The following is a 24,675-nucleotide window of genomic DNA, read 5'->3' as shown; positions in this document are numbered from 1 at the left end:
AAGATGAAGTTAACATTTTACCCCAAAATGAGGTTTTTGTACGATAACTCCATAACACTAGGTCGTAGACATTGTAGCACAAACTTTTTTTACCCCTGTATGACCTTCTGTGACCTCTTGCAGGCACCAGGGGTCAAATCCAAAATGGCTTCACATCATTCTCAGGGACTGTCTTTTGAGGAGAGCAAGAGCATCACTCTCTACTGCTCTCCTCAAATCTGATATAGAAGAGTATTTTAGCTCTTCTTAGTTGAACATTCTCTCCTTGTAACATTCTATTGTACATGTAAATGCTCTAAAAAGCAGCTCTCCTTGAAGGCTCCAGAAGAGCTATTTAATGCTCTCCTGCAAATTCCAAAAGACAGTCCCTGCATTCTCAAAATCAACATTAGACCTTGTACCTCATGTGTGGAAATTCTCATGCTTCAACTAAAAAGTGCACAATGCTTCAGGTTAGCAGCTGTACATGGACTACTAGTACTTTTTCAATATTTTGCCACCCCTAGCAATTGTGTATTTAGGGGGAAATCACCCCTCACCCCAATGTATTTTGAGGGATAGGTTCAATGGCGTTAAATTTTATGACAACATTGTCAAATTGAAAGATTCGCTTGTGGGCAAAACACACACCAAAAAGTATTTATTGGTAATTCAGATATATTTATATTGCGCACATGTAAAATATAATAATGATAAAATTACTTTTTCGATATTTAAAAAAAAATTGGTTACTTCTAATTTATAAGATGCAACAATTAAGATTGCAACACAATGGTGTTGGAGCTACAATTATAATTCGTTTCAAGTCAAACATTGGTTTTTTTTTTTTTTTTTTTTTTTTTTCTACCGATACAGCAAGTGTTGTATGAAATGTGGGCATAGTTGTTTGCGGTATCACACGATATGTAAAGGCCAGTTTCAAGTAATTAGCCTGACTCTGATCGCATTTCCCTCATCGTCTATCTATTTTCAGATTTAGATGTGGACAGGTCCAGTGCCGATGCTGATAAAACAGTCGTGGATGGGGATTTAAATGTACAGGCTACAGGTAGGATCATTTACATTAAGGAAATTATGCTCACTGTCAAAGCCACTGTTCTTTAACCTCACTAAGTGTGTATACTCAACAAGTGACCTCATGTGTGTTTGGGTATCGATGCTCATACTCTCTAACATGAGGTCAATTGAAGAGGTTGCAATAGTCAGTGTAGGTTGTTGGACTGTGACTGGAGACATGAGGCTGTGTGTTACAAGCATGCCGCAAGATATTCTCAATGTAGCTGGCACAATTCCATAATTAATATGGTATGAGTTGGATGTTTGAGGATGGGGATGATTTCTCCCAGGTACGTATGCAAAGGACTCTGTATCAGGAATGAAAGAAACGAGCATAAGTAACCAATATGCTTTTGGGAACTGCTGTTGTGTAGAAAGAAGACATAATTACTGAAATGTTGAGTTTCAATGGAGCAAAGATGATTTAATTGGAATACAAAATGTTGGGCTCTATTCATGCTGTTTTCATAGATGAGGCAAAAATATGTTCCATGTAAATGCTCTAACATCCTTTGACTTCATGACTCGCTGAAACAAATTGTTTGAAATTGTTTTAACAGATGTGATCTAAATATAAACACACTTCCAGTTTGTGATTTAGACCATATTGGTAGTACTGTTTACTAGAGCATCTAAATCAGCATAATGATAAACATGACTCTACTACATCAATAGGCTATTTGAGGTCAAAGGTTGAAGTCTAAAATAATAGAGTCATCTTTTGACTCTTGGACTTGCAAATTAAACAAACAAACAAATAAACAAACGTTCATTAAATGCAATGGCAGAGTATGTGTTGGCCTAAAATCGGTTTAAGGGCGTCAAACTAAACCTGCATAATGATATACATAGTTCTACCATGTGAAAAAGCTTTATTCGAGGTCAGTTTGAAATCCCTATAGTATGGAGTCATCTCTGACGCTGGGCATGCAAAATAAGTAGTATAAGCACACAAACATTAATTTTATATGCTGTTGCGAAATATGTGTTGCCCTGATATGCACGGGTTTAACATATGCTACGCAGTGAAACTGATCTCATCTTTGACTCTGGACTTGCAAAATAAGCAGACAAACATTCATTTAATGCAGCAGAGTTTGTCCTGAAATAGGTTTTTACTAAATGTGCATAATATATAATGATAAAAATGGCTCTACCGACATTCAGTGTTTAGTTAGAGGTCAGGTCAAAGTTTCAAGTCCAAAAAATAATGGGATTGTCTGTGACAACATGTGCATTGCAAAATAAGCAAACAAACATATTCATTTGAAATACAATAGCAGAGTATGTGGTGACCGGAAAATGGTGTGAAAGGTATACTTGAATACAATGTACTTTGTGGATGGTGATATGCACATGTAATGCGATCAAAAAATTCAAATCATTTGATGCAGCATAAACAATTCCGGTTAAAATTCTCACCCAATTTACTGACTTCCATGTGTTGGAAATATGGTAGCTTTTAGTTACTTTGCTGAAAACAATGAAATATATACAATGAAATAATACAACATACACAAAATTGGATGCACTTTTCTTTTCCATATCTCACAATCAACTTATTAACCAACATGGGTAATTTTGGTTTGCCTGATCCCATCCCATATGCTCTAATGTTAATAAGCAGCTGCAGTGGATGTAAATAGTTAAACTGCCATATCCCAGATATATAGGGTGATTTCAAAATATATCTTAGCTAGGGGATGTACAAGAATCAATACCTGCATACTTCAGTCCTGTGTAGATTTCCTGAGGTGATGACGGAGTGAATCCATCATTCTTCAACCTTGTGGTGTGTAACATAACAGAATTTGGGTGCCTTAATGTTGTAGTGTGTCAAGCAGGGTTCGAATTCGGCTGTATCGCATAGCACTTTGCTCCACATTTTGAAGTAACTGCTACCCAATTTTGCATTTGTATAGCACTTTTTATAGTGCTTTAGTATATGGAAGTATCCTGATTATGATGAATTAGCCAAAAACTGCTACACAAAATTTTTTTAACGAATTCGAACCCTGAGTGTGTGGTGGGTGTGTATCACTACATGTAGCCTCAGCTTATATACATATTGTATGTCAAATTTCCTAGATTCTGAGAGAAAGGAGAGGAGGAGAGAAGAAGAAGAGAGTGAGGAAGAGAGAGAGGAAGAGAGATTAAGAGAGGTTAAGATTGGGGAAGAGAGCATGCAGGGTAGAGAGTTGGGAACAGAGCGAGTGTCATTCAGATGGGTCCGTTTTCAATGTATTTTTGTATCTATAGCGAGATGTGTGCTAAACAAAAGAACATTCTGCATTAAGAACTGGTTCCTGGTTTATTGTCTAACATGTGATCCAGTTTACATTGAGAACCATCTAAATAGCACTCTGCATAGCGCTGGGCATGGAAAACTATAACCTCAATAGTGTATGAAAGAGACTAGTTCAATGGTACCCTAGATTTGTTTTCTTTTTCCTTCAATTTGGAAGAGACAAACCGAGCTCTGTTGAGGAACTGTAGACGGTATAGAATAGCATTTTACTATCTTGGTATACTGTGTATAGCGTTACGTATTTACTTGCAAATGGAGATAAAGTGGTACAGATAATGGACTTTATATCTTTTGTATTCTCATCCTCGTCATTAATCACTGGCTCCTGTAGTTCTGTCTCATAAATGTCAGTTAGCTAGATTAGAGTCGGACACAAGAATAGATTTTTTCTTTGAATAATACAGCAAAGGTAATAAAGACACCGAACACTGAACAGTAAACGCTATCAAAAATTAACAAGGTGATACTTGGGAACTAGCATTTTTTTATTTGGGTACCTGATAACGTTTTAAATAAGTTACAAGCTGGTTTTGTTTACTCAAATGCTGTAAAATAACTTATTTTTGCTACAGCATATTTTTTGACAAGGTAATGCTTTAGAACTAGCATTTTTTTTTATTTGGGTACCTGATAATGTTTTAAATATGTTACACGTTGGTTAGTTTACCCAAAAGCTGTAAAATAGGCTTATTTTTGCTACAGCATATTTTTGTGTGAATAGATATATTTTGTATGATGACTCCTGTGTTTTGCAGGAATTGATTTTTGCACATTTCTTTGGTCCAGTAATAAATGTATTAATCGACAGTGATTTATTTTACCAATTGGGGCTCTTAGATTTTGAGTACTTTTTAAAAATTGAATTCACTTGTAACAAAATTTAAAGAATTGATGGGTTTGATATGTCAAAAATGAATGAAAACGTGAAGAAAAAAAATGCACTAAAAAAAATTCACAGCTGGTCATTAGAAATATCTTGTTTTCCAAATCCTGTTTTAAATTATAAGATTTAATTCCATCTGGCCACTTCACAAGGCATTCAAAATTTATATATTCCATTTTGTTTTCTAGATTTTCGTAAAAAATTGTATTCAACTAAAATTCATATCTGCTTGAAAATATCTAGTAATTCCAAACCTTATATATAAAGTAATCTTAAATTATGCACTTTAAGTATGGGACATTATACATATTGCATGTCCTGTAAAAGTTGATAAATTTTCACTTTTTACATTCTAATCTAAAGTTGTGGAAAAATGCATAGAAATGCGTAAGAAATGCATATTTAGTGTGTAACTTTTATAAACTTGAAATTAAATGTGCAAAATGTTGGACAATGTATGTGTACATGTATTGCAAAAATTATTTCTGCAAAAATTACCACAGCGTTGTGTTGTAAAAGAAAAGGAAATGTCTTTCCTTAGGGTCTTTTTCCCTGATTTAATCATTTCTTACAATTGCATATTGATTTGGTCACAGCAAAATGTTATAGCATATTGTATAATTAGATTCAGCGATGGAAATTAATATCAATATATGGTCAAAAAAAGCAAATAATTACAATGATTTTGTTACATGCGAGTGTGGTTTTGTTTGCTCGCTTGAATAAAAGGTTTGGTGACATTGCAGTGCAAACTAAAAATAGAGCGGAATATCTAGCAAGTAGCAATTTTTTTGCGTAAGAATGGTAATGGCAAACCAAAAATAGTTATGTTTTGTGCATCGATAATGGCCGTCTATGGAACAAGGACAGATTGAAATATAAATTTGAAACACTATAAAATGCAGGCATAGATTCGTGGGGTAATAAATTGACAGTGTCTTAAGGGATCTGGAATGAGCGTTTCGACAGTATTTTTTGTGGGACATGAGAGCACATCAGACCTAATTTTTTTGGTGTTTTGAAAAAAAAATCCATATCGTCAATACAAAAGGTTAAAATTTTCAATTTATCATCGGCTTTTCATCCCACCTACATACACTTTAAGTATAAATCATCAGATTTATAAAGTTTACTTGAGTACTGTTAAATATCAAAAATATCAATTTTTAATCATTTGCCATAAAATGTGTATTACAATGCGAATTTCAAAAAATCAAAATTATTTGATATCAGAAGGACATTCTTAATGCAATTCGATATGTCTGATGTGCTCTCATGTCCCACAAAAAATATTGTCGAAACACTCAAAACGCTCATTCCAGATCCCTTAAACGAAACCGTAAGAGGGGAAAAAAAGAAATATAAGGTTGAATTGAATTTGGATGAGATAAAAGATGCGGTGAAGTATTTACATGTGAGAGCAACATACAGGATATTTCCAGGGCCAGCATTAGCCTTTAGTAACAATGTTTTATTAAAGTCACTCAATGGTTTGCAGCAAAATGAGGTACACTTTCTTGCATGTGTTTAGAAATCGTCATAACATTTCGATTGGTAGGTCTATAGAAATTGTAAGATCGGGGTTGGTAAGGCAAAGGCATGACGTGTAGCATCATGGGGGGGGGTGGCTGGAGTTGTGCACGGGAGCAATTCTCATGTGCCGAAGTGCGTATCTCTCTCTTGTCGTTTGGGCCAAACTGCCCTGAATTAACTGGGTGTGGGAGGTTGCAACTCTTCCCGTACAACAATTCTGTTTTACCTTCCCAGCACTATATTATGCTGGTACTCATTTGTACACCTGGGTGGAGAGCCTTGTCTTATTGCATAACATTGATAGCACCAGTGCCTGGGTTCGAACCCGCAACCTTCCGATTACGAGTCTGAGCCTGTACCGCTTGTCCACTTTGCCTTCGGTTGTGATTGAGTCTGTGGTTATTAAATATTTGATCTGTTTATTGGTTCAGAGGTGTAGGGTTATGGGGAGCGGGACTGGGGGTTGTTGACACTTGGATATATGTGATATGTGCTACAATATCAAAGTGAACAAATTGAAACCCTAAGATTGGTGAAAATGGACTGTGATCCTTCAATCGGGCCTGATGTCCCTCCTTTTATGGAATGATTCCTGATGTGCCTCGATTGTTTTATTTCTTTGGCTTTGCCTTAAAACTTTAAGTATAGGTTTGATTTCTAGTATAACTAATTAGATTTTGTTCTTATCATCATCAAGTTTTCGTAGATCCTACACTTTATAATTGGCATTTTGAAGAGGTATACTTGCAAAAAAAATGTCAATCAGTTTATGATCAACGCAATCAGATGGTGATCAACCAATGCAAGTTATCACCTTATCTAAAGTATTTTGCTGACCAACAGCCTGGGTCAAGCTTATCACAAATTAAAGGTTAAGAGTAGAATAGGCTCAGTTCCCTCTGATCAAGATGCTCGGATTACGAGCGTGGAGCACTCACGATGGGAGTGTCATAAAATGGCATTGGTATCAGACTGGACACTGGGTTAGTGTTAGTTAGGAGTTATAATTTTTGTGAAATAAACATACTTTTCTGACTGACCAACCATAGAGCCTCCTGTTTTAATGAAACTGGAATAGTTATTAGCCTGGAGTATTAAGAGTTGGTTGCTCGCCTACATGTATGCATTTCAAGTATCATACCTTTAACTGTATTTGTACTCAGTAGCATCGGCCTGCAACTGCAGACTGCCCATAATGAGTGAAAGAGGTTCATCAATCTTTTTGCCGTGTACCTCGCAAGTTTACAACTTGTGTATCTACGCAATAGATAAATTAGCGCAGTGTTTCATTGTCCGAGTGTGTCGTTTTACAAGACTCTTGATTAATGTCTTAGATAAGGATGCACCAAAGGTGCGAGCTAATTTTTGTTCCCGACACTTGGTTAATCACAAAGCTCGATCTAAAGGCTGCCAGCCCACTGAAATACACAGTATCTACTATGTATTAACTTGTAGATACAGTGTTTTTAAGTGATAGGGCTGAGAGGTGCTGGGAGATTTACAGGCATTCTTGTTGCCCTGTAATGTGAGGAGGTTGAAAAGTACATTTGCTTGATCAAAAGTAATTGGCAAAAGATTTAAAATATATACTCTAGGAGCATGGTTTATTTGAGATAATTGATATGCCGCCAAAGAGCAACCCCTTTTCTACGGGCAGACAGATCTTTTAAGTAGGTTCCGTCGTTCCTATGTTGTTTATGTTTTTTTTACAAATGACCTTAAAAAACTTTTGAATTGCCAACATTTGTATTTTGTATTTTGTTCTGCTCCATTTGCTTGAGTTTTTTTCCAGTTTAAATCTGACGCATATGTACACAAAAAACAAGAAAATCTGCAAAATGCAAACTCTTGGTAGGTCAGGCCAGTAGAACATGGTGTTTTTTTTATCGCCTAAATTATAATTTATTTTCATGAGGCAGTGTCGGAACCGTTAATATTATTATGCTTTTTAAGTAAACTCAAGGTTTTTATTAACATATTGTTAAAGTAAAGATCAGGAAAGAGCTTTCATATGGTGGTCAAAAACTGTGACAGTATGCTGGGGGAAAATTATGAAAAATCAGTGCCCTCAAATGACCTCTAGAGAATCAAGTTGCTTCTTGTAGGAAATACAATACTTTCAGGGTATTGATTGGGAGAGAAAAACAAGGAAGGAAGAAAAGAAAGCAAAAAAGTAATTAAAAAAAGGGAAAAAATCATTATATTTAAAAAAAGGGAAAAAATCATTATATTTTGCTCAAATGTTTTTTATTAGTATCAGAAAAATTCACACTGGCACTTGCAAGAAGATTACTTCAGTTTTAAAAGGGCATTTTGTGATCCACAGCCTCATCCCCCCACTTTTCTCAAAAAAAAGTTGAGATTTTTATATCACTGGAAACCTCTGGCTACATAATGTTTATGTACAAAATATTTCTTGCAGATTAATTCGTTTAGCAAAGATATCGTGAAATTTGAATTTTGTTCTGGTGCACCAGAACGAAATTACAAAGCATTGTCTATGGAGCAGTGTAATACACATAATCATGCATAACTTGCGAACGCAAAATCGGAATCAACTGAAATTTTAGGAATAGGTTTTTTTCGTGGATATCTAATGAAAAATGACATAAATAGAGGATGCTAGGATCACGAAATACTCCTTTAAGTACTGGGAATATTTTTATTCCATTTTTTTTTAATTGTGGAAACATACGTCATAATTTTTGTAACCCTCACAGGAAGAAATCAATCACAATAATACAGTATACAAGTCTGCCCCTTCCAAGTGAAAAGACTATTTATTATTATTTTATAAAGCAAATATTAAATTACTCTTCAGTACAGACTGATTATAAAAATAAAATTACATCCATACCTTTTAAAAATATTTTCAATGACGGCATTTGCTACTTGTTATTATTTTTGACTTTAGTAGCATACTGCTTTGGTTATTCCAATTGAAATTCATACACCCCCTATGGAAGACATCACCTTTATGTTCCATACAAGGAGTGTGAATTTCAAATGGGCTACCTGAATGGGTAACTCCATTTGAAATCTACACCCCTTTGTGTGGGACATGACCGTAATGTTCCACAAAGGGAGTGTGAATTTCAAATGGGGCTACCTGAATGGATTACTCCATTTGAAATCTACACCCCTTGTGTGGGAGATCAAACCCATGTCTTCTACAGGGGGGAGTGGGGATTTTAAATCGAATAGCCATTTGAAAATCACCTACCTCCCAAGAAAATAAACAGTATCTGCGGACAGTATGTATGTACAGATGCATCTTTTTTCCTTGGGAAGGCATAGAATTATTGATGCACAATTGAATTCTTTAAATTGCAGACTTTCATTATGCCCAATGTAATTTTGACATCAATATTGAAGTCCTGTCATGATTTATTAGTCTTATTTTTACCCAGCCTTTATACAATATTGCAAGTACGCAAAGCAACTTCCCACCCGATTTCTATGAACAATATTATTAAATTCATGGTTGCTTTTATAGAATGTTACATTTCAGTCCTCCTCAAGTCATAACATATTGTGAGTTTAAAGGAAATTGCTTTACATTAACAACAGTCGTTGCTGTTTATGTGTACATTTTGTATACTGGGGAAATGGCACAGTGACTGCATATTTTATGAGTATTGGGAGTAAGAAATTTACATTGTTTTTAGGTAGGATTGTAATATTTTAGTTTTTAAAGGAAATCACTTTACAGTAATAGCAGATGTTACGATATATGACAAAAAAGGAATAAAACCGAATAAAAAATAAAACATGTATATGCTAAATACATGCCCAAATATGGGTGTACATTTATCTTTTGATAAAAAATAAAAAGCCCTCGTCCTCTTTTTTTTCTTCTTCGAAAACCCTGAAGAGAAACATGTTTTTATTTTTACTTGGCCTAATGTCCCAGTAAATATTTTATGAGTTTTAGGAGTGAGAAATTTGCATCATTTTGGGTAGGATTTGTAAGTTTTGAGTGCATTTTATTGGAATCATCACTTACCACTATGCCATTTGGTAACATCAGAATTAATGTAACTTATGAAGTGAGCTATAATTGGGTTCTTTTTGTGTAAAATTTCCTTTCTGCAAGATTGCAATGTTTGCTCATTTCTTGTCTGTGCGGGATACTTGACATTTACGTAATTTTAAAGTGCACTTAGTTAGAAAGTGTATGGCTACACTACACATATTTTGATTGAAAACCATTTTCTTCTCTCAATGTAGTTTATATTGTAGACAGCGTTATGCACAACAAAGAAGCTACTTGACATAATGGGATGTGCAATAACTAATCTTTTCCTTGAGATGCCGAGAAATGAAAAAAAAAATCCCTGACCAGAATTGAACACAGAACCTCCTGTTTATTAAGTGGAAGCTCTTGCCACTGAAATAGATCGAGGCTTGGGGGGAATTGAAGTGCTAGAACCCATAGACCTTGATTCAAATTCCTTTATTTCACCCACTTCCATAGCGACAAGCGTGATGGCGAAAAACAACATGATGAAGAAGCTACTTGGTGCAAAAGGCAGGGGTAGCGCTACAAAATGTAGAACAAAACACTCAAGTCTGCAGGGACCCCCCTAACTTGCAGAAAATTTAAAAGTAGGGGATCCGTAGTAAGAGTTTGGTGAGTCTGAGTTGCACAAATGCAGCATGGGATGTGTAATAATTAGTTTTTCCCTTGAGATGGCTGAGAATTGATCAAAAATGCATTCTTCGACCAGGAATTGAACCATGGACCTGCTGTTTCCGATGCTCCTACCACTGAGTTATCAAGGCTAATGGCATTGAAGAGCTAGATGTGTGATATGCACAATTGGAGAATTGTGCATTGATACTGACTTATCAACGACCGACAGGATGTGCGTACAGTAATAAATGTTCAAGAATATCAAGATTCAATTTATTTGGTGAGGAATATATAATTGTGCAAGACACACATTAATTATTTATTCATCCAAAGAAGCAAAATCCTATTAGAAAGTTTCAATTGCAAGTTGATGAGTTGTTTTGTAAAGCTTAAAGCTACCCTCTGAAGAAAAAAATATCAACCCACTCAAACAGATGGTTTGTTAACAAATTAATGAACACTTACAACATTTGCAGTTACCGGAAAGCATTAATTCTGAGAACATGTAATTCTATATGCTGAAGTTTAAGTAGTTGTACAAGATGCATTTGATATGATAATAAGACAAATATTTGCTCCCTGAACTAGTTTCCAGGAATATCTTGGTGTCAGTTACTGCGTAATTAAATTAGTCGTTGGCAAAGACCATTGCATGCATATAATGTCACTGATATTTTGATGTAAAATACAAATGCAATTGAATGCATCTCAAATAACAGTTTCTAACCATTTGTCTTAATTTGAATAATCAAAATTCAATTTGACTAAGTACATATGTAAGAACATCAGGTTGTGTTTGGTACTACCGTAGTATTAGGTGCTTAACTTATAGATTATAGTTATTGAACTGAAAATACATTGACTATTATTTTAGTTAGAGGAAATTATGGTGTTTGAAAGTAAACAGATCGTGTCGTTATAAAGCTTTAGGCTCTTTACACTGGATGCCAAGAAGAAACCGACCAGTTTGACAGCCATATTACTAGGCCTCGAATTAAGCACGTGCCTGGCGCAAAATTACAAGTTGTTATAATAATACAGTGGACAAGATTTAACACAGCCATACTTTGCCTGGAAATAAGTTACAAATTTTACCCCCAGTAAATAAAATCTCACAATTAATGCAAAAAGCAAAAAAAACAAAAAAACGTAGGCAACGGAAAAACAACCACCCAACCCTGTTTTACAAGCCTGACTGACCCAGAGTTTTTCGGAACTAGAGATAGATGCCGTTAGTGGCATCTGGCCAGATGAAGGGGGCTATACCCGGCTACCTGTACATGTATAGACCTGTGACGTCACACAGATGTCACGGGTCATTTAGATCTGTCGAGTAAAGGCACTTTTTTGCCCAGATCTATGCTGTTTCGTTTATTTATCAGCGTTTCCAACCCTTTTGAAACCATTCTAAGGCATTCTATGCGATACAATGTCAAAATTGTGGCTACATCATAGATATCTCGGGAATCTCAGAGCATTACCTGGTTTTTCCATATGAAAGTAATTAAGGTGTTCCATCAAAGCTTTCGTCGTGTGCTGCCACCTAGCGGTGGTTCCGGGAACGTTGCGTCCAGATTTTGTGTTTTTGGAATTTCTTTTTTAAATTGACTGACATTATGTAAAGGAAAGTTGATGACAAAAGTGAAGCATACGCCTTGCATAATCATAGTCAAGTTTGTCTTGCCAATATTAGGCCTTTCATGGTCTAGCTGCACATGATATCACATTTTATTGTCAGCTCGAGTTTCGTTGATATCACAATGTGCAATTTAGAAGTGATTGTTTCCTCTGATGTTGGTTTGTGATATGTGAGAGTATGACAGTGTGTATGGAAGCTGACATTACATTTCCTGTGATTTACCATGTTTACCAATGCATTGGTTGTGTGGTTGCAGTGATTTGTTCATGTTCTGTGAATGAACATGGCACTTCAAAGTCATATAGGTCTAGTCAATAAAATCTATGTTCTATGTTGAAAGTGGAAAGCAAGGAAATAATACATACATAGGTTTACCTCTGACCCCGGGTTCATATATGAATTTTGGCAGGGTTTTGCTACACAGTGAGGCTGAGTGACCCCCTGTGGATCTTTTTTTTTTAATAAAAAAAATTCAAAAAATTAAACAGTGACAAAATGCAATAAAATTCCAAATATTTTGAAATATACTTTTTCTATTTTTTTTTGCCTAATGGACATGTATCTAAACAGTTTGGCTTTTAAAATTTACTAATTGCCCTGATTTATTGCCATGCTATTTTTACTTGTGAAAGTGTCTTATGACGGCAGCAGACTCATTATTTATTCATTCATTTAACTGGGATCCTGTAACCAACCAACCAACCAACCATTTGACAGGTGGAAATAAATATGCTCCTTTGATTCGGTGACAAAAATGGCTATTTAAATGCGCTCAATTTACCAATCTGATGTAAAACACAAGGAGGAAAACACCTGGAGTTTGAAATGCAACCGTGCCATGCGTATATACATGCGTGTCCTCAACCAATATGAAGAAATCATTATGTCAGTAAATGCTGGCTTCGCTACTGGCAACTGACCAATCAATTGGCCATTAGCTAATCTGGTGTCAGCCAGATTATTTTCAAAAGTAGGGTCGTTGTAAGTGAACATGATTTTTGGTTTATTTTACTTCATTTTAGAATATAGGAGTAACATTGAATGAAATCGCAAACATGTGAATGTGGGGTGCATAAGAACTCATCAAACTTGGGAGGGGCAAGGATTATGACTTACGAGCTGAAAAGAATTGTGGATCGTCGAAGGTCTTATAGTAAGAATACATTTATTTTTGGGTTGTCAAAGACTCAAAGGTAAGAAAACATTCACGGGAGTGAATGCCCTTATAATGGATGCCATTGAATACATATGTCACTTTTCAATACATACATGTGCATAGGTAATTTGCACCAAGAATGGATATGGTTTTGATATGGTTAGCAGTTATTGCAATACAGTGCAGATGCTGGCAATGGGATCGATTGATAAAATGTGATGTGACACATAGTTCAATGATACATAATGGTATTAGTTCACCTGCAGATATATCAGTTGATCTTGACTGAAATGGGAAGGAGTTGTGTTATCTTTGAATACAGTGCCTTGCGAAACTCATGGCACGTTACTGGACTGTAAGCGGATTCTACCCCATACGTGTGCCTGTTAGTCTCTATAAATACAAGCGCACTTCAAGGAATGACAAGTAGATTGGAAATGAAGTATGTGGTTGCAGTATATCATTAAAAGCTGCCTTGTGTTACGTTTGCAATGGTGATCATTAGGTGAATGTACATGTAGTATGGGTCAGTAGTCTTGTTGTATGATTGAGGATCATCCAATCAGCATGATTGTGCATCACTTCTGCGTTTACACTCTAATATGCTCAACGAACAGCACATATATCTCTTGGAAATCTACATATTTCTCTTTGATTTGTGGAAATGATTTTAAACTGCATTTAATCTTGTATATATGTTCTTCCTGTTATATAGAAGAGTCATAAAAAAACACAAGGCAGCCTTTTAATATATCATGTTTTGCACCTGAACTGTTTGGTAATATATTGACGGCTCAATGCCTGAAATGGATAAGTGCAATAGCTGCCATGTGTAGATGAATAAGCACAATATACTGTGTAAATTGCCAAATGTTCACAGGGCAGCTATTGCACTTACCCACTTCTGGCACTGAGCAGTCGATATATGAAGTTAGGATCCAGTAGCTAGGTATATGGCCCATTTCACGGTTAGGCGCCACTTTTGGTGAAAAAAACTCAACATTTTCAAAATGGATTAAATTTCATTTAATGGGGGTTTTCTTTTCCAAATTAGACCAGATTTTCATAAAAATATCATTTCCCAGCTTAAGGTAGAAACATCGGCTACGGTGTCATGCACAGATTTGGTTTAAAATGATACAGGATGTGTAGTTGGGTGAGAAAAACTTGCCTGCCAAGTTTTAATTTTTGCCAACAAAGCGTTTTTGAGTTATGCCATTTTTTATCATTAGAAAACCCTATTGACTTTGTACATAAAGTGGTTTTGACACTAAGCCTCGTTCACTAAAATTAGTAAAAGTTTGAAAATGGATACTATGTTTAAATATTATTTTTTCTCCTTTCTATCCCATTTATAGAACTGCTTTTTGGATCTTTTTATTACAAAAATGTTACCAAATAATATTATTGACTTTTTTCCAATATATTGGCCAGTAATAACGGGGATATTTGAAAGTAATGTTAGTACTTGCTCAAATTTTCTTGATTTGATCTAGAAACACTGAATGACCCAATTTCATAATTATTGTCTGAGCTAACCATAGGGCCAATTTTAACAAACAAGGTTTCATATGAAAGGTTATTAAATTTAGAAACTTTTCTCGCCAGCTTTTTTTAATAAAGTGTTTCTATTTTAAGTTATGGGTGTTTCTAGATTTCCATAATTTAAAAATAGAAAAAATGATTTTTCTCAAAAAATAAACACTTTATCCAAAAAATCTGGCGAGAGAATTTATATATTAGGCTTATTAACCACCCCACAAACTATGGAAACCATATCACATTCCCTCTAGGCTAGCAATAATTATTAGTAGAAAAAATAAGGGAATTTTCAAAAAATAAAGAAAAACATAAGAATTGTTAAAATTTTCATGAAACATTAAAAATCAGTGGAGTAAAGACTTATCTTTAATTGGTTATATATTTGAAATGGATACATAATTCTGGTTTGAAATAGTGGCTATTTTCCTGCATGGGCCTATTATCCGATGCTCCTACCTTAAATCTCTCTACTTCTTGAAGAAAATTATGATTTATTATCTCATGTTATGTAATTTTTTAACAAATTGGATAAATATTGAGAAGTGAATATTTATACTTTGACTGTCCAATACATATAATAGATATTTAAAATAAACAAGTGTGTCATAGGCTCTCTTCTGACCAAATTTGGGCAACTTTTGTTGTGTAATGACAAATTTATGGCCACTTAAATGTAATTTTGTGGTAAAAAAGGAAATTGACATGAAAAGGTTTACTCAACAATTTTAATAATCAAGGAATGACTCTGATATTCCACAGCTTTGAAGGTCATAATATGGGTAATGTTCACAAATAATATCAGCCAGTTTGAAAACACAGGTCAAATTCAAGATTCTGATGTTTGTTCAATTTTGGATGTGACTGATGTCAATGTGAACGGAAACCACACACTGTAAAGCAGAGTATATTTCAGAAAATAATGATTCAACAAGTTTTCACACCCCCAGTAAATTAAATGGGATATATTGAAACATATCAACCTGTGTTAGTGTTCATTTTAAAACATTGTTTACAATTTATAGAAGCGGATGTGACATTTTCAATTGTGAACAGAATATTTCATTATTACAAACAGTTTGCTTGTCAAAAATATAAGCTTTAAGCACTTCTAACACATATATTTTGTGAGATTCTATTGAATTGAGCAATGCTAAAATGTTTTTCCTGACCCTTTATATTTTTGACAAGCAAAATGTTTATAATACTGAAATATTCCGTTCACAATTGAAAATGTCACATCCGCTTCTGTAAATTGTATACAAAACTGTTCCCTAAAGACAATCAACAAAGCTATGAAATAATCATATGTGACATGTATGAAATAATAAACCTATTTTAGAAAGTCAAATATCATGTTGTTTAAGTATTTTGACCTAAAAACTACTAATTTTGAGGATGTGACATGTGAATGGAAATTGAAGCTTTTTGAGTCCCCTGTCACAATTAAAGAAGGCATACTGAATTAAAGATTTGTTGTGCCTTTTGATCCCCACAAACCTGTAATGAAATAACTTCAAACTGGCATCCTAGTCCCATTCCTGTCTTAGTTCTTTGAAGAAACTATTTTGGATGTGACAGGTACCATGGATGTGACACATGTGAACGGAAACTTTGAAATGACATCTGTAAGCTAAGTTGATGAAGGAGTTTTCATTTTAAGGTATCATTAGATAGCTTGTAGCAGGAGATTTTTAAAAATCAAGGAGAAAAAATTCTGCCACTTATTTGTTAATAAATTATACTATTTGGAAAATTAATCGGATGTGACAAAACTGTGAACGGAATTTGTTGGCAAAAATTCAAAATATCGCTGTATCTACATATTAAGAGCAACAAGTGTAATTTGTTCAACAAATAGTAACAAGACTCTGAACTTTACTAAAACACACTAGTTTGCCATTCATGTAAATTATTAGTTGATCTATTCCACATTGAATATAGAACATGGATGTGAACGGAAAATGTCACATCCGAATTCAGAAATTTAAATGGTTCTCATGCTAGTTTAACTGACAACTACTACTTTGTTCATGTATGGCTGTATAGTGCAACTTGTTCACTACATAAAAACAACAAAAGCAGCTGGTAGGCTCAACATAGTTAAAAGTGGCAGCATTGGAAAATAAATGTCTGTTTCCAGGTTGCTAGTAAAATGTGGTTTTTGACCACTTCTTACCCCTGTACGCCCTGAAAGATAAAAGCAGAAAGGCCGATTAAGCTAGTGGAGGTAGGCCATACAGAGACAATGAAAAATCACCAACAGTCAATTCTGTAACCCCATTATTTTTTACACACCAGGCCAGATATGTTGAAAATCAAAAAGTGGCGCCTAACCGTGAAATGGGCCATATATGAGCTTGCGTTGACTGAAAACATTCCAGGAGAACCAAAACAAATGATTGGATTACCAGGTTAAGTGGAAGTATATGATGCACTGTCAGGTAAAGGGATATATAGATCAGAGAAAATGAGATCTATTCTCATCTTTTCTGATAGATCAAATATTTTGGATGTGCTCTTGCCAAGGTTTCCTTTGTAAATTTTCAAGGGGGGCAGCATTAGCAGGTTTAGATGGGTGAGGTTGGGTTGGAAACCAACAAGTTTTGGTGATGCCATCGATACCTATGCTGTAGTTGTAGGACATTTTTTAGTTTGATTTTCTCTCTGAAAGGAAAATCCTGATCCATAAAGAAGTGCAAAAATTATATTAATGGAAAATAATGAAAGGATATGATAAGGAAGTTTTGTAATAGTTTGCAACAAACTTTTTCAATAAACTATGAGTTATAAATTATGTTTATAATGTAATTTGACATTCATTTCCTGGTGGTAGAAAATGGTAACTTTTTTTTCCATTCATGTAGGGAAAAAAGATGTCAAAAATTGTGTCAAATCTTACAACTTGGAAGTAAGGCCAGCTTCATAGTACAAATATTCAAAATAATTGAACAACTTCTGATTCCTAAACTGTCCATACCATTATAAAGGCCTGCATTGTAATTAGCATGACTGTTGCAAGTGTATATGTAAGCAAATCCATTCAAATGATGACATTAAGCGTACATTGTAGTTAAGTTCAAAGTCACAAACCCCCTACGATGTTCAATATCTGTGCCATGGAACAGAAGACAGGTAAATAGGCCTATATATTATGACTAGCCGACTGGCTCGTGGCTCATCAGTCGGCAGGTGCAGGTTGCGTTGGTAGCCGTCATTGTATACCTGGCGTTTATCTGGTCAAGTATTCAATAGAATGTTAATGCAACTAAAGATGTTGATTCCACTGCTCAGTGAGATCCCGTCCGGTCCCTGCATGAAAACAACAGTAAATGTCATCGGATTCAATTACTGCATATAATACTGTATTTATAGTGTTATTTTTGTGACGGGTTATTTTCAACACTTGTGTTTAAAAAGGTTAGGTCGCGAATTGAACAACACACATGTAATGAAGTTGTTCTGTTCAGGCATAAATTTTGCGAAAACACAGACAAATACAAAACCCCTTTGTCGGAAATTGTGAAAAATACTATATGCAAAAATAACCATTCATACAATACAGGGTTGCTACATACCAGCATACTGTATTACAATTGGGCTAGTTCTAAAGGGTACGTTACCAGGAAATCGGTCATATTTAGCTATATTTGGAGCACCGTATTCATTCCATTAACCGCCCAGGGTGCTTAACAAAGTCATTGTGGGTGAAAAACGTATGCGTTCATATATATTCAATTAATTCATCTGGTCATGATAGACAACAAAAACATACCCTTCTTATTATGAGAAGGAACCATGGGATTATGGCTGTGGCTAGTGGTGGCACAAGTCGGTAGTAATATTTCATGACCTCATTAATAAACGCGATGCGTGCGATCCAATTACATTTAGTTATTTGTGAAATCGCGAACGCGAATCGAGGTCATTAATATCTCACAATTGACCGCAAAATGCGTAATTGTTCCAATGTCGCACACAATTGACCGACGTCTGCGTGTTGTTGTGCGTCAAACAAACTGCGCGCGCGCTGGCTGCCGTATTTGGATTGCGCGCTAGCATATTTGCACAGATTGTGATACACACTTTTGTTATTGGTCGTCCTGTTTTAGCCTGATCGATTTTTGGAAAGGGAAGATGTAAAAATCATATATTTTTATAAACTTTTGAGCAAAATTTTGTGTTATTTTGTAAGGTGAAGAGATTAAAGTGACAGTTATGAATGAGGTTAATAACTTTGCATCGGTAATATGTCGGGCATTGTGAAAAATCTAAACATTTTGCTTTGGACCTCGGAATATCCCTCGGTTCCAAAGGCAAAATGTTTAGATTTTTCACAATGCCCTCCAAATAACCGATGTGATATATTTAGTAGCGAAAATGTTTTGTCCGCATCCCCCATGCACTATTTAGATTCTTAAATATCCTGGAAAAACAAATTTGGGTCAACAATTCAGTGAAATTGAAACACACATTGTTTTAGAAAATAAAAAAATACCCCCTGGGCAATGTTTTGTACCTCTTCAGATGAAAAATTCACAATAGAAAGGGTCTAACAAATGAAAATGACTCCTTCAGTAAAATGCTTAAGGGGGTACTACACCCCTGCGCAGATTTGTGCTTATTTTTGCATTTTTCTTTCAAATTATAGCGTATTGGGGACAAGTAAGATATGTATATTATAGGGGCAAGGACTACAACTACTGCACTGGAAATTTTATTTCAGCACAGACAACAGATATGGAGTTACAGTCAAAAATGAGGGAAAACCAATATTTGATCAATAAATCAATAACTACTTGCTTTGAGTTGCTGAATTTTCAGTACAGTAGTTGTAGTCCTTGCCCCTATAATATACGTATCTTACTTGTCACCAATGCGCTATAATTTTTGAGAAAAATGCAAAAATAGGCAAAAATTTGGCCAGGGGTGTAGTACCCCCTTAAAGAAAACCCTGCATGGTGTGGTATTTCCATTGCCTTCTGCTGAATATATTGTGGCAACTTGGTAACCAGGCGATGTAGATAATATTGATGATGATGCTGATTAAAAAACATACTGATGAATGCACAACGCATCTTATGTCATTGCATGTCTTTCTTTAGCTCTCAGTATGTTTACACAATTTCTATGGGAAAGTGACATTTAAGTATGTTGTATTGAAGAATATCACATACTGCACGTGCAGTTTTCATTAAGTGATTCAAATTAGATGAGAGTAGTCTATTAGTTTGAGAGGGTGGACCTGACAAGGTGATGCATTGCAAGTTAAATTTGTCTCCTTAATTTGGTTTTTGATTGATTTTTTTTAAATTTCAATGTTTGGCTTCTATGATGATGTCATATTGCTAATGTGTAAATTGTTGGCTTCAAAATATTAAACGTCATACAAATTTAATGTTTAATAATTGATTGCTACCAGGAAATGGTTGTATCATGTCATGGTCATTTTCCCTGGATACAACAAACTCTAGTAATAGTTGCTACAGTACATATATGATATAAAGACTTTTTTATTATTTTAAATAATGATATTCTTCGATGCATTTGTATTTGTTAACTGCAAAATGTTATTATTAGCAGTGTATAAAAGAAAACATTTTAGCAATCGAAATTGAATAAAAACAATACAGTTCACAAAAGAGACACTTACCAAAACAGACAGAAACCATTTGCACAGAAAACATACAAATTCAATAACCAAAAGTCTGTAGACACATCACACACAATGACGTGACATTTCAGAGGCGTAATCAATTTTCTAGGCACAATCAACCAATTTAATAAATTTCAGGCTCAAAGTACGGACTTCTTTGTCCCATTGTGAATTTTATGTGTGCATAGGAGAAGGAGTGGAAGGTTGCATCCAAATTAATTTAGAATAAAGGTTTTATTTTGGTATTCACCTAGTCTTGGTATAAAATATCAGTGAGATCAGTTGTGTATATAATTAGCATATAATGGTAATTATGAGCGCCTCATTACAGTAATACACTACTTACATCAGAGGCAGACTGGGAGAGCTAGGGGAAATTCCCCTCCCTTATGATTGCGAAAAATAGACCCCGTTTGCACATGTCAGCAATAAGTCGACTTCAGTTGCGACATCATATTCAGATTGCAACAAAGGATTAGCATGAATTATTTCTTGACAGGGTATTTACACGGTAGTCGACTTTTATACCATCACTTGCTTATGCTTCAAATAACCATTATATAAAGTAAACTTCTAATTTGTTGTTCATTTACACTGCAAAAGTTGAGTTTGAAGTCAACTTTGAATTTGACAAATGTTGCTCTGGGTCGACATCTGAAGTCGAGTTCAAAACGTGGCGACCCTGTTTACACACAAATAAAGTCGTGTTCAGAGTTGACTTTAGGCTCTGTGTAAATGGGGTCATGGAAAAAAAAAGTAAAGTGTCATCCGGATGGGCAAGTTGTGAACCACAACAACTAGTCCAGTTTTGATAATGGGCAAGTTGATTAAAAAGCCAAGGGAGGTACATTAATTTAATTTTGGTATGAATCCATAAAGTAAGACCACATACGAACTTGTATCAAAGAATCAAATTCAAATAAAAATTCTATCTTTATTTAAGACATTGGTAGGATCAAATTATTAAAAATATTTTTACATGGGGTAGGAAAAAAATTACTTTCTTGTATATATTTTCATATGTATTTCAATGGGACATTTATTTAGTGGGTTTATATCTATTTATAAGGAGTAAAGGACATGAAATTTGAAATCTATTTTGTGGCACAATTTCTTTATCTATCTCTTTAAAAGTGTGAACCCTGATACACGGCGGGAAAAAGAGTGATAAATTCATGCAGGCAGTGAATTTCATCATTAATTTCACCAGCCAGGCACCTGTTATAATTCCCTCTCCTGCTATTTACCCTGCAGATAAGTATGAATAAAGAAGGATGGGCTGGAATGTGTATGCTGAATTCTAGCCCGGCTCATTAGTGTTATTTCACACTGGAGATTGCCCCATTTGAACAATTTTAAAGGAGATTAAATTAAACCCTCTTGTGACCTATCGCTCAAAAATTGGTAATATTTTTAACAGGTTCTGTTGGTGATGTGTGGTAAATGGATGTTGGAATGATTTTGCAGTTATAATACAATATTGAATATGGAGAAATACTTGCCTTACAAGTCGAGAAGTGTCTAATAAGGGACCGTTCATAAATACTTTGGTGGGGGGCTGGGCACTTGGACATTTTTGGAGTCAAAACTTTTTGCCCCCCCCTCCAGAGAACCTAAAACTTTTTTGACCCCCCTCTTTAGACATACAAAACTTTTTTGACCCCCCCCCCCTTTCCAAGAGGTTAAAAAACAGTCTGGGGAGGGGGGGGCTATTCCATTTGTGCAAATTATAGGCCTACATGTTTGTTCATACATTTATTTATAATAGCCTGTTTCCTAAAAACATGAAAATTGAAGGTGTTTTTCACATGCTGTGACTTGTATGAAGTTTAATTTCAATTTATGCATTTTAATTTTTATAACCAATAATTCTTACAACCAATAATAAAATAAATAAAAGGTACACAATAAAGGGAAATTGACAATGGCGTAGCTAGGGCTTGTGGCGCACAGGGCTAAGGATAGAGTGTGTCTATCCCGATTCTTGAAATAATTATTGCGCGTGGAGCATATAATTTATAATAAAGTTGAATATTGGTCTTAAATTGATCTTTCAAATGACCTTGTCCTGAAATTTTGACTTTCATCGCTTAGAGGGGCGCAGAATCGATGCTAAATTGGCCAATTCAGCGCCCCTAAGAGTGGCTCCCAGGGCACATGACCCCACCTGCCCCGCCCCGTCTTTATGCCACTGAAAATTGAGAGCAACATCCGGGCACATACTCAAGATTTTTAATACGTAAGACTTGTTTATCAGGGGGCATAGCCAGCTTTCTTGGTCAGGGGGCAAAATATAAATTTCGTGGCAAAGACAAAAAAAAAAAAAATGGTTGCATCATTTTGACCGGTATTATCAGTGGGATACATACATATACCCTTTTTTTGTAGCGACTGTAGAATACATGTAAAGTCTTTGATATTCCAAAAAGGCTTTTATGGGATATCGGTAATGAGCAAAAAATGTATTTTACACTATTTTGGCCATAATCGGGGTAAAAAGAGGCTTTATTGGTACATATGCGCGCAAAAATTTGTATGCTCTTGTTCTTTTGGTATGTTCTTGTTTAAAACTTTTTGACCCCCCTCCTTTAGTAACCAAAACTTTTGGTCCCCCCTTTGTGCAACTCAAAACTTTTGTGTCCCCCCACACTTTGCCCAGTCCCCCCACCAAAGTATTTATGAGCGGTCCCTAAGTAGATCTGTTTAATTCCTTGACAGAGAATAATTTGGCATATCGTCAGCCTGCTACGCTAATTGCCTAAGTCATTCTTACATGTTTCTCATTTACAATTTTGATTTTCTGAATAATAAACCCCTAATTAATAAAATTTCCAGCCGCATTCTTCATTTACTTGTGGAATACATCAATAGAATGAAGTTAATGAAAAATGCAGCTGGAAATTTGATTTATTGTGGGTTTATTACTCAGAAAATCAAAATTGTAAATGAGAAACATGTAAAATGACTCAGGCAATTAGCGTAGCAGGCTGATGATATCTTGCTGTTTTTTTTTTGATTCTATACTAAATGTGTTTGTCAGATTGAAAGTTCCTTATTAGAGGGAAGTTTACAAGTATGATATTATGTGCTCTTACAAGGAGATTCTTTAGTGCGGTCTGCCCCTACACTCCCCAGCTGTGGCCATTGCTTATAACACTTTGAAATGCTATTTTAAAGCCATATGATCTTTTTAAATGGATTGGGTTGATTTTTTTTAAACCGGAGTTTTTGGCCCACTTAACACTTATATATAATGGTACGCACAAGTTGATCCACAAGCCTCAGCACACTTTACAGGTTTTCGCTGAGGGACTTGGCTGCTTCAATAGCGCACACCTTAGACATTCCACAAATAACCTTTGCAACCAGGATGAGCTCCCAAGTTTCAGACGGGTTACAACAAGACAAATTAGCATGTAAGTTCCTTGTCCAGGGGAATTTCAAGCGAACTCAATTTTTCCACGAGAACATACTAGGCACAGCCAGGGTTAGTACCCGCAACCTCTGCACCATAGTCGAATGCCTTATCGATTGAGCTAACTTGACTGCATGTGTTGTGTTTGTATATAGAACAAGGGAGCAATGTCGACTTAACGTCTTACTAAAACATAAAGTTTCCCATAAAACCCCCATGCTTCTTCATTTACTTGTGGAATACATCAATAGAATGAAGTTAATGAAAAATGCAGCTGGAAATTTGATTTATTGTGGGTTTATTACTCAGAAAATCAAAATTGTAAATGAGAAACATGTAAGAATGACTCAGGCAATTAGCGTAGCAGGCTGATGATATCTTGCTGTTTTTAAACTGATTCTATACTAAATGTGTTTGTCAGATTGAAAGTTCCTTATTAGAGGGAAGTTTACAAGTATGATATTATGTGCTCTTACAAGGAGATTCTTTAGTGCGGTCTGCCCCTACACTCCCCAGCTGTGGCCATTGCTTATAACACTTTGAAATGCTATTTTAAAGCCATATGATCTTTTTAAATGGATTGGGTTGATTTTTTTAAACCGGAGTTTTTGGCCCACTTAACACTTATATATAATGGTACGCACAAGTTGATCCACAAGCCTCAGCACACTTTACAGGTTTTCGCTGAGGGACTTGGCTGCTTCAATAGCGCACACCTTAGACATTCCACATATAACCTTTGCAACCAGGATGAGCTCCGCAAGTTTCGTACGGGTTACAACAAGACAAATTAGCATGTAAGTTCCTTGTCCAGGGGAATTTCAAGCGAACTCAATTTTTCCACGAGAACATAC

At 35.3% G+C, this 24,675-nt stretch overlaps 1 protein-coding gene across 1 annotated transcript in view; it reads left to right on the top strand.

Moving 5' to 3' along the window:
- The window catches only part of LOC140147171 (uncharacterized), a 151,126-nt gene that overhangs the window by 23,339 nt on the left and 103,112 nt on the right, over window positions 1-24,675 (top strand). The window contains exon 3 of the mRNA XM_072168951.1: window positions 974-1,048. Coding sequence (XP_072025052.1) covers window positions 974-1,048 — 75 coding nt within the window. The remainder of the gene's footprint in view (window positions 1-973; window positions 1,049-24,675) is intronic.

The sequence above is a fragment of the Amphiura filiformis genome, chromosome 3, assembly GCF_039555335.1.
Source record: "Amphiura filiformis chromosome 3, Afil_fr2py, whole genome shotgun sequence".
Classification (NCBI taxonomy): domain Eukaryota; kingdom Metazoa; phylum Echinodermata; class Ophiuroidea; order Amphilepidida; family Amphiuridae; genus Amphiura; species Amphiura filiformis.
Note: the sequence above shows the minus strand (reverse complement) of the source record. Positions and strands in the feature narration are given on the sequence as shown.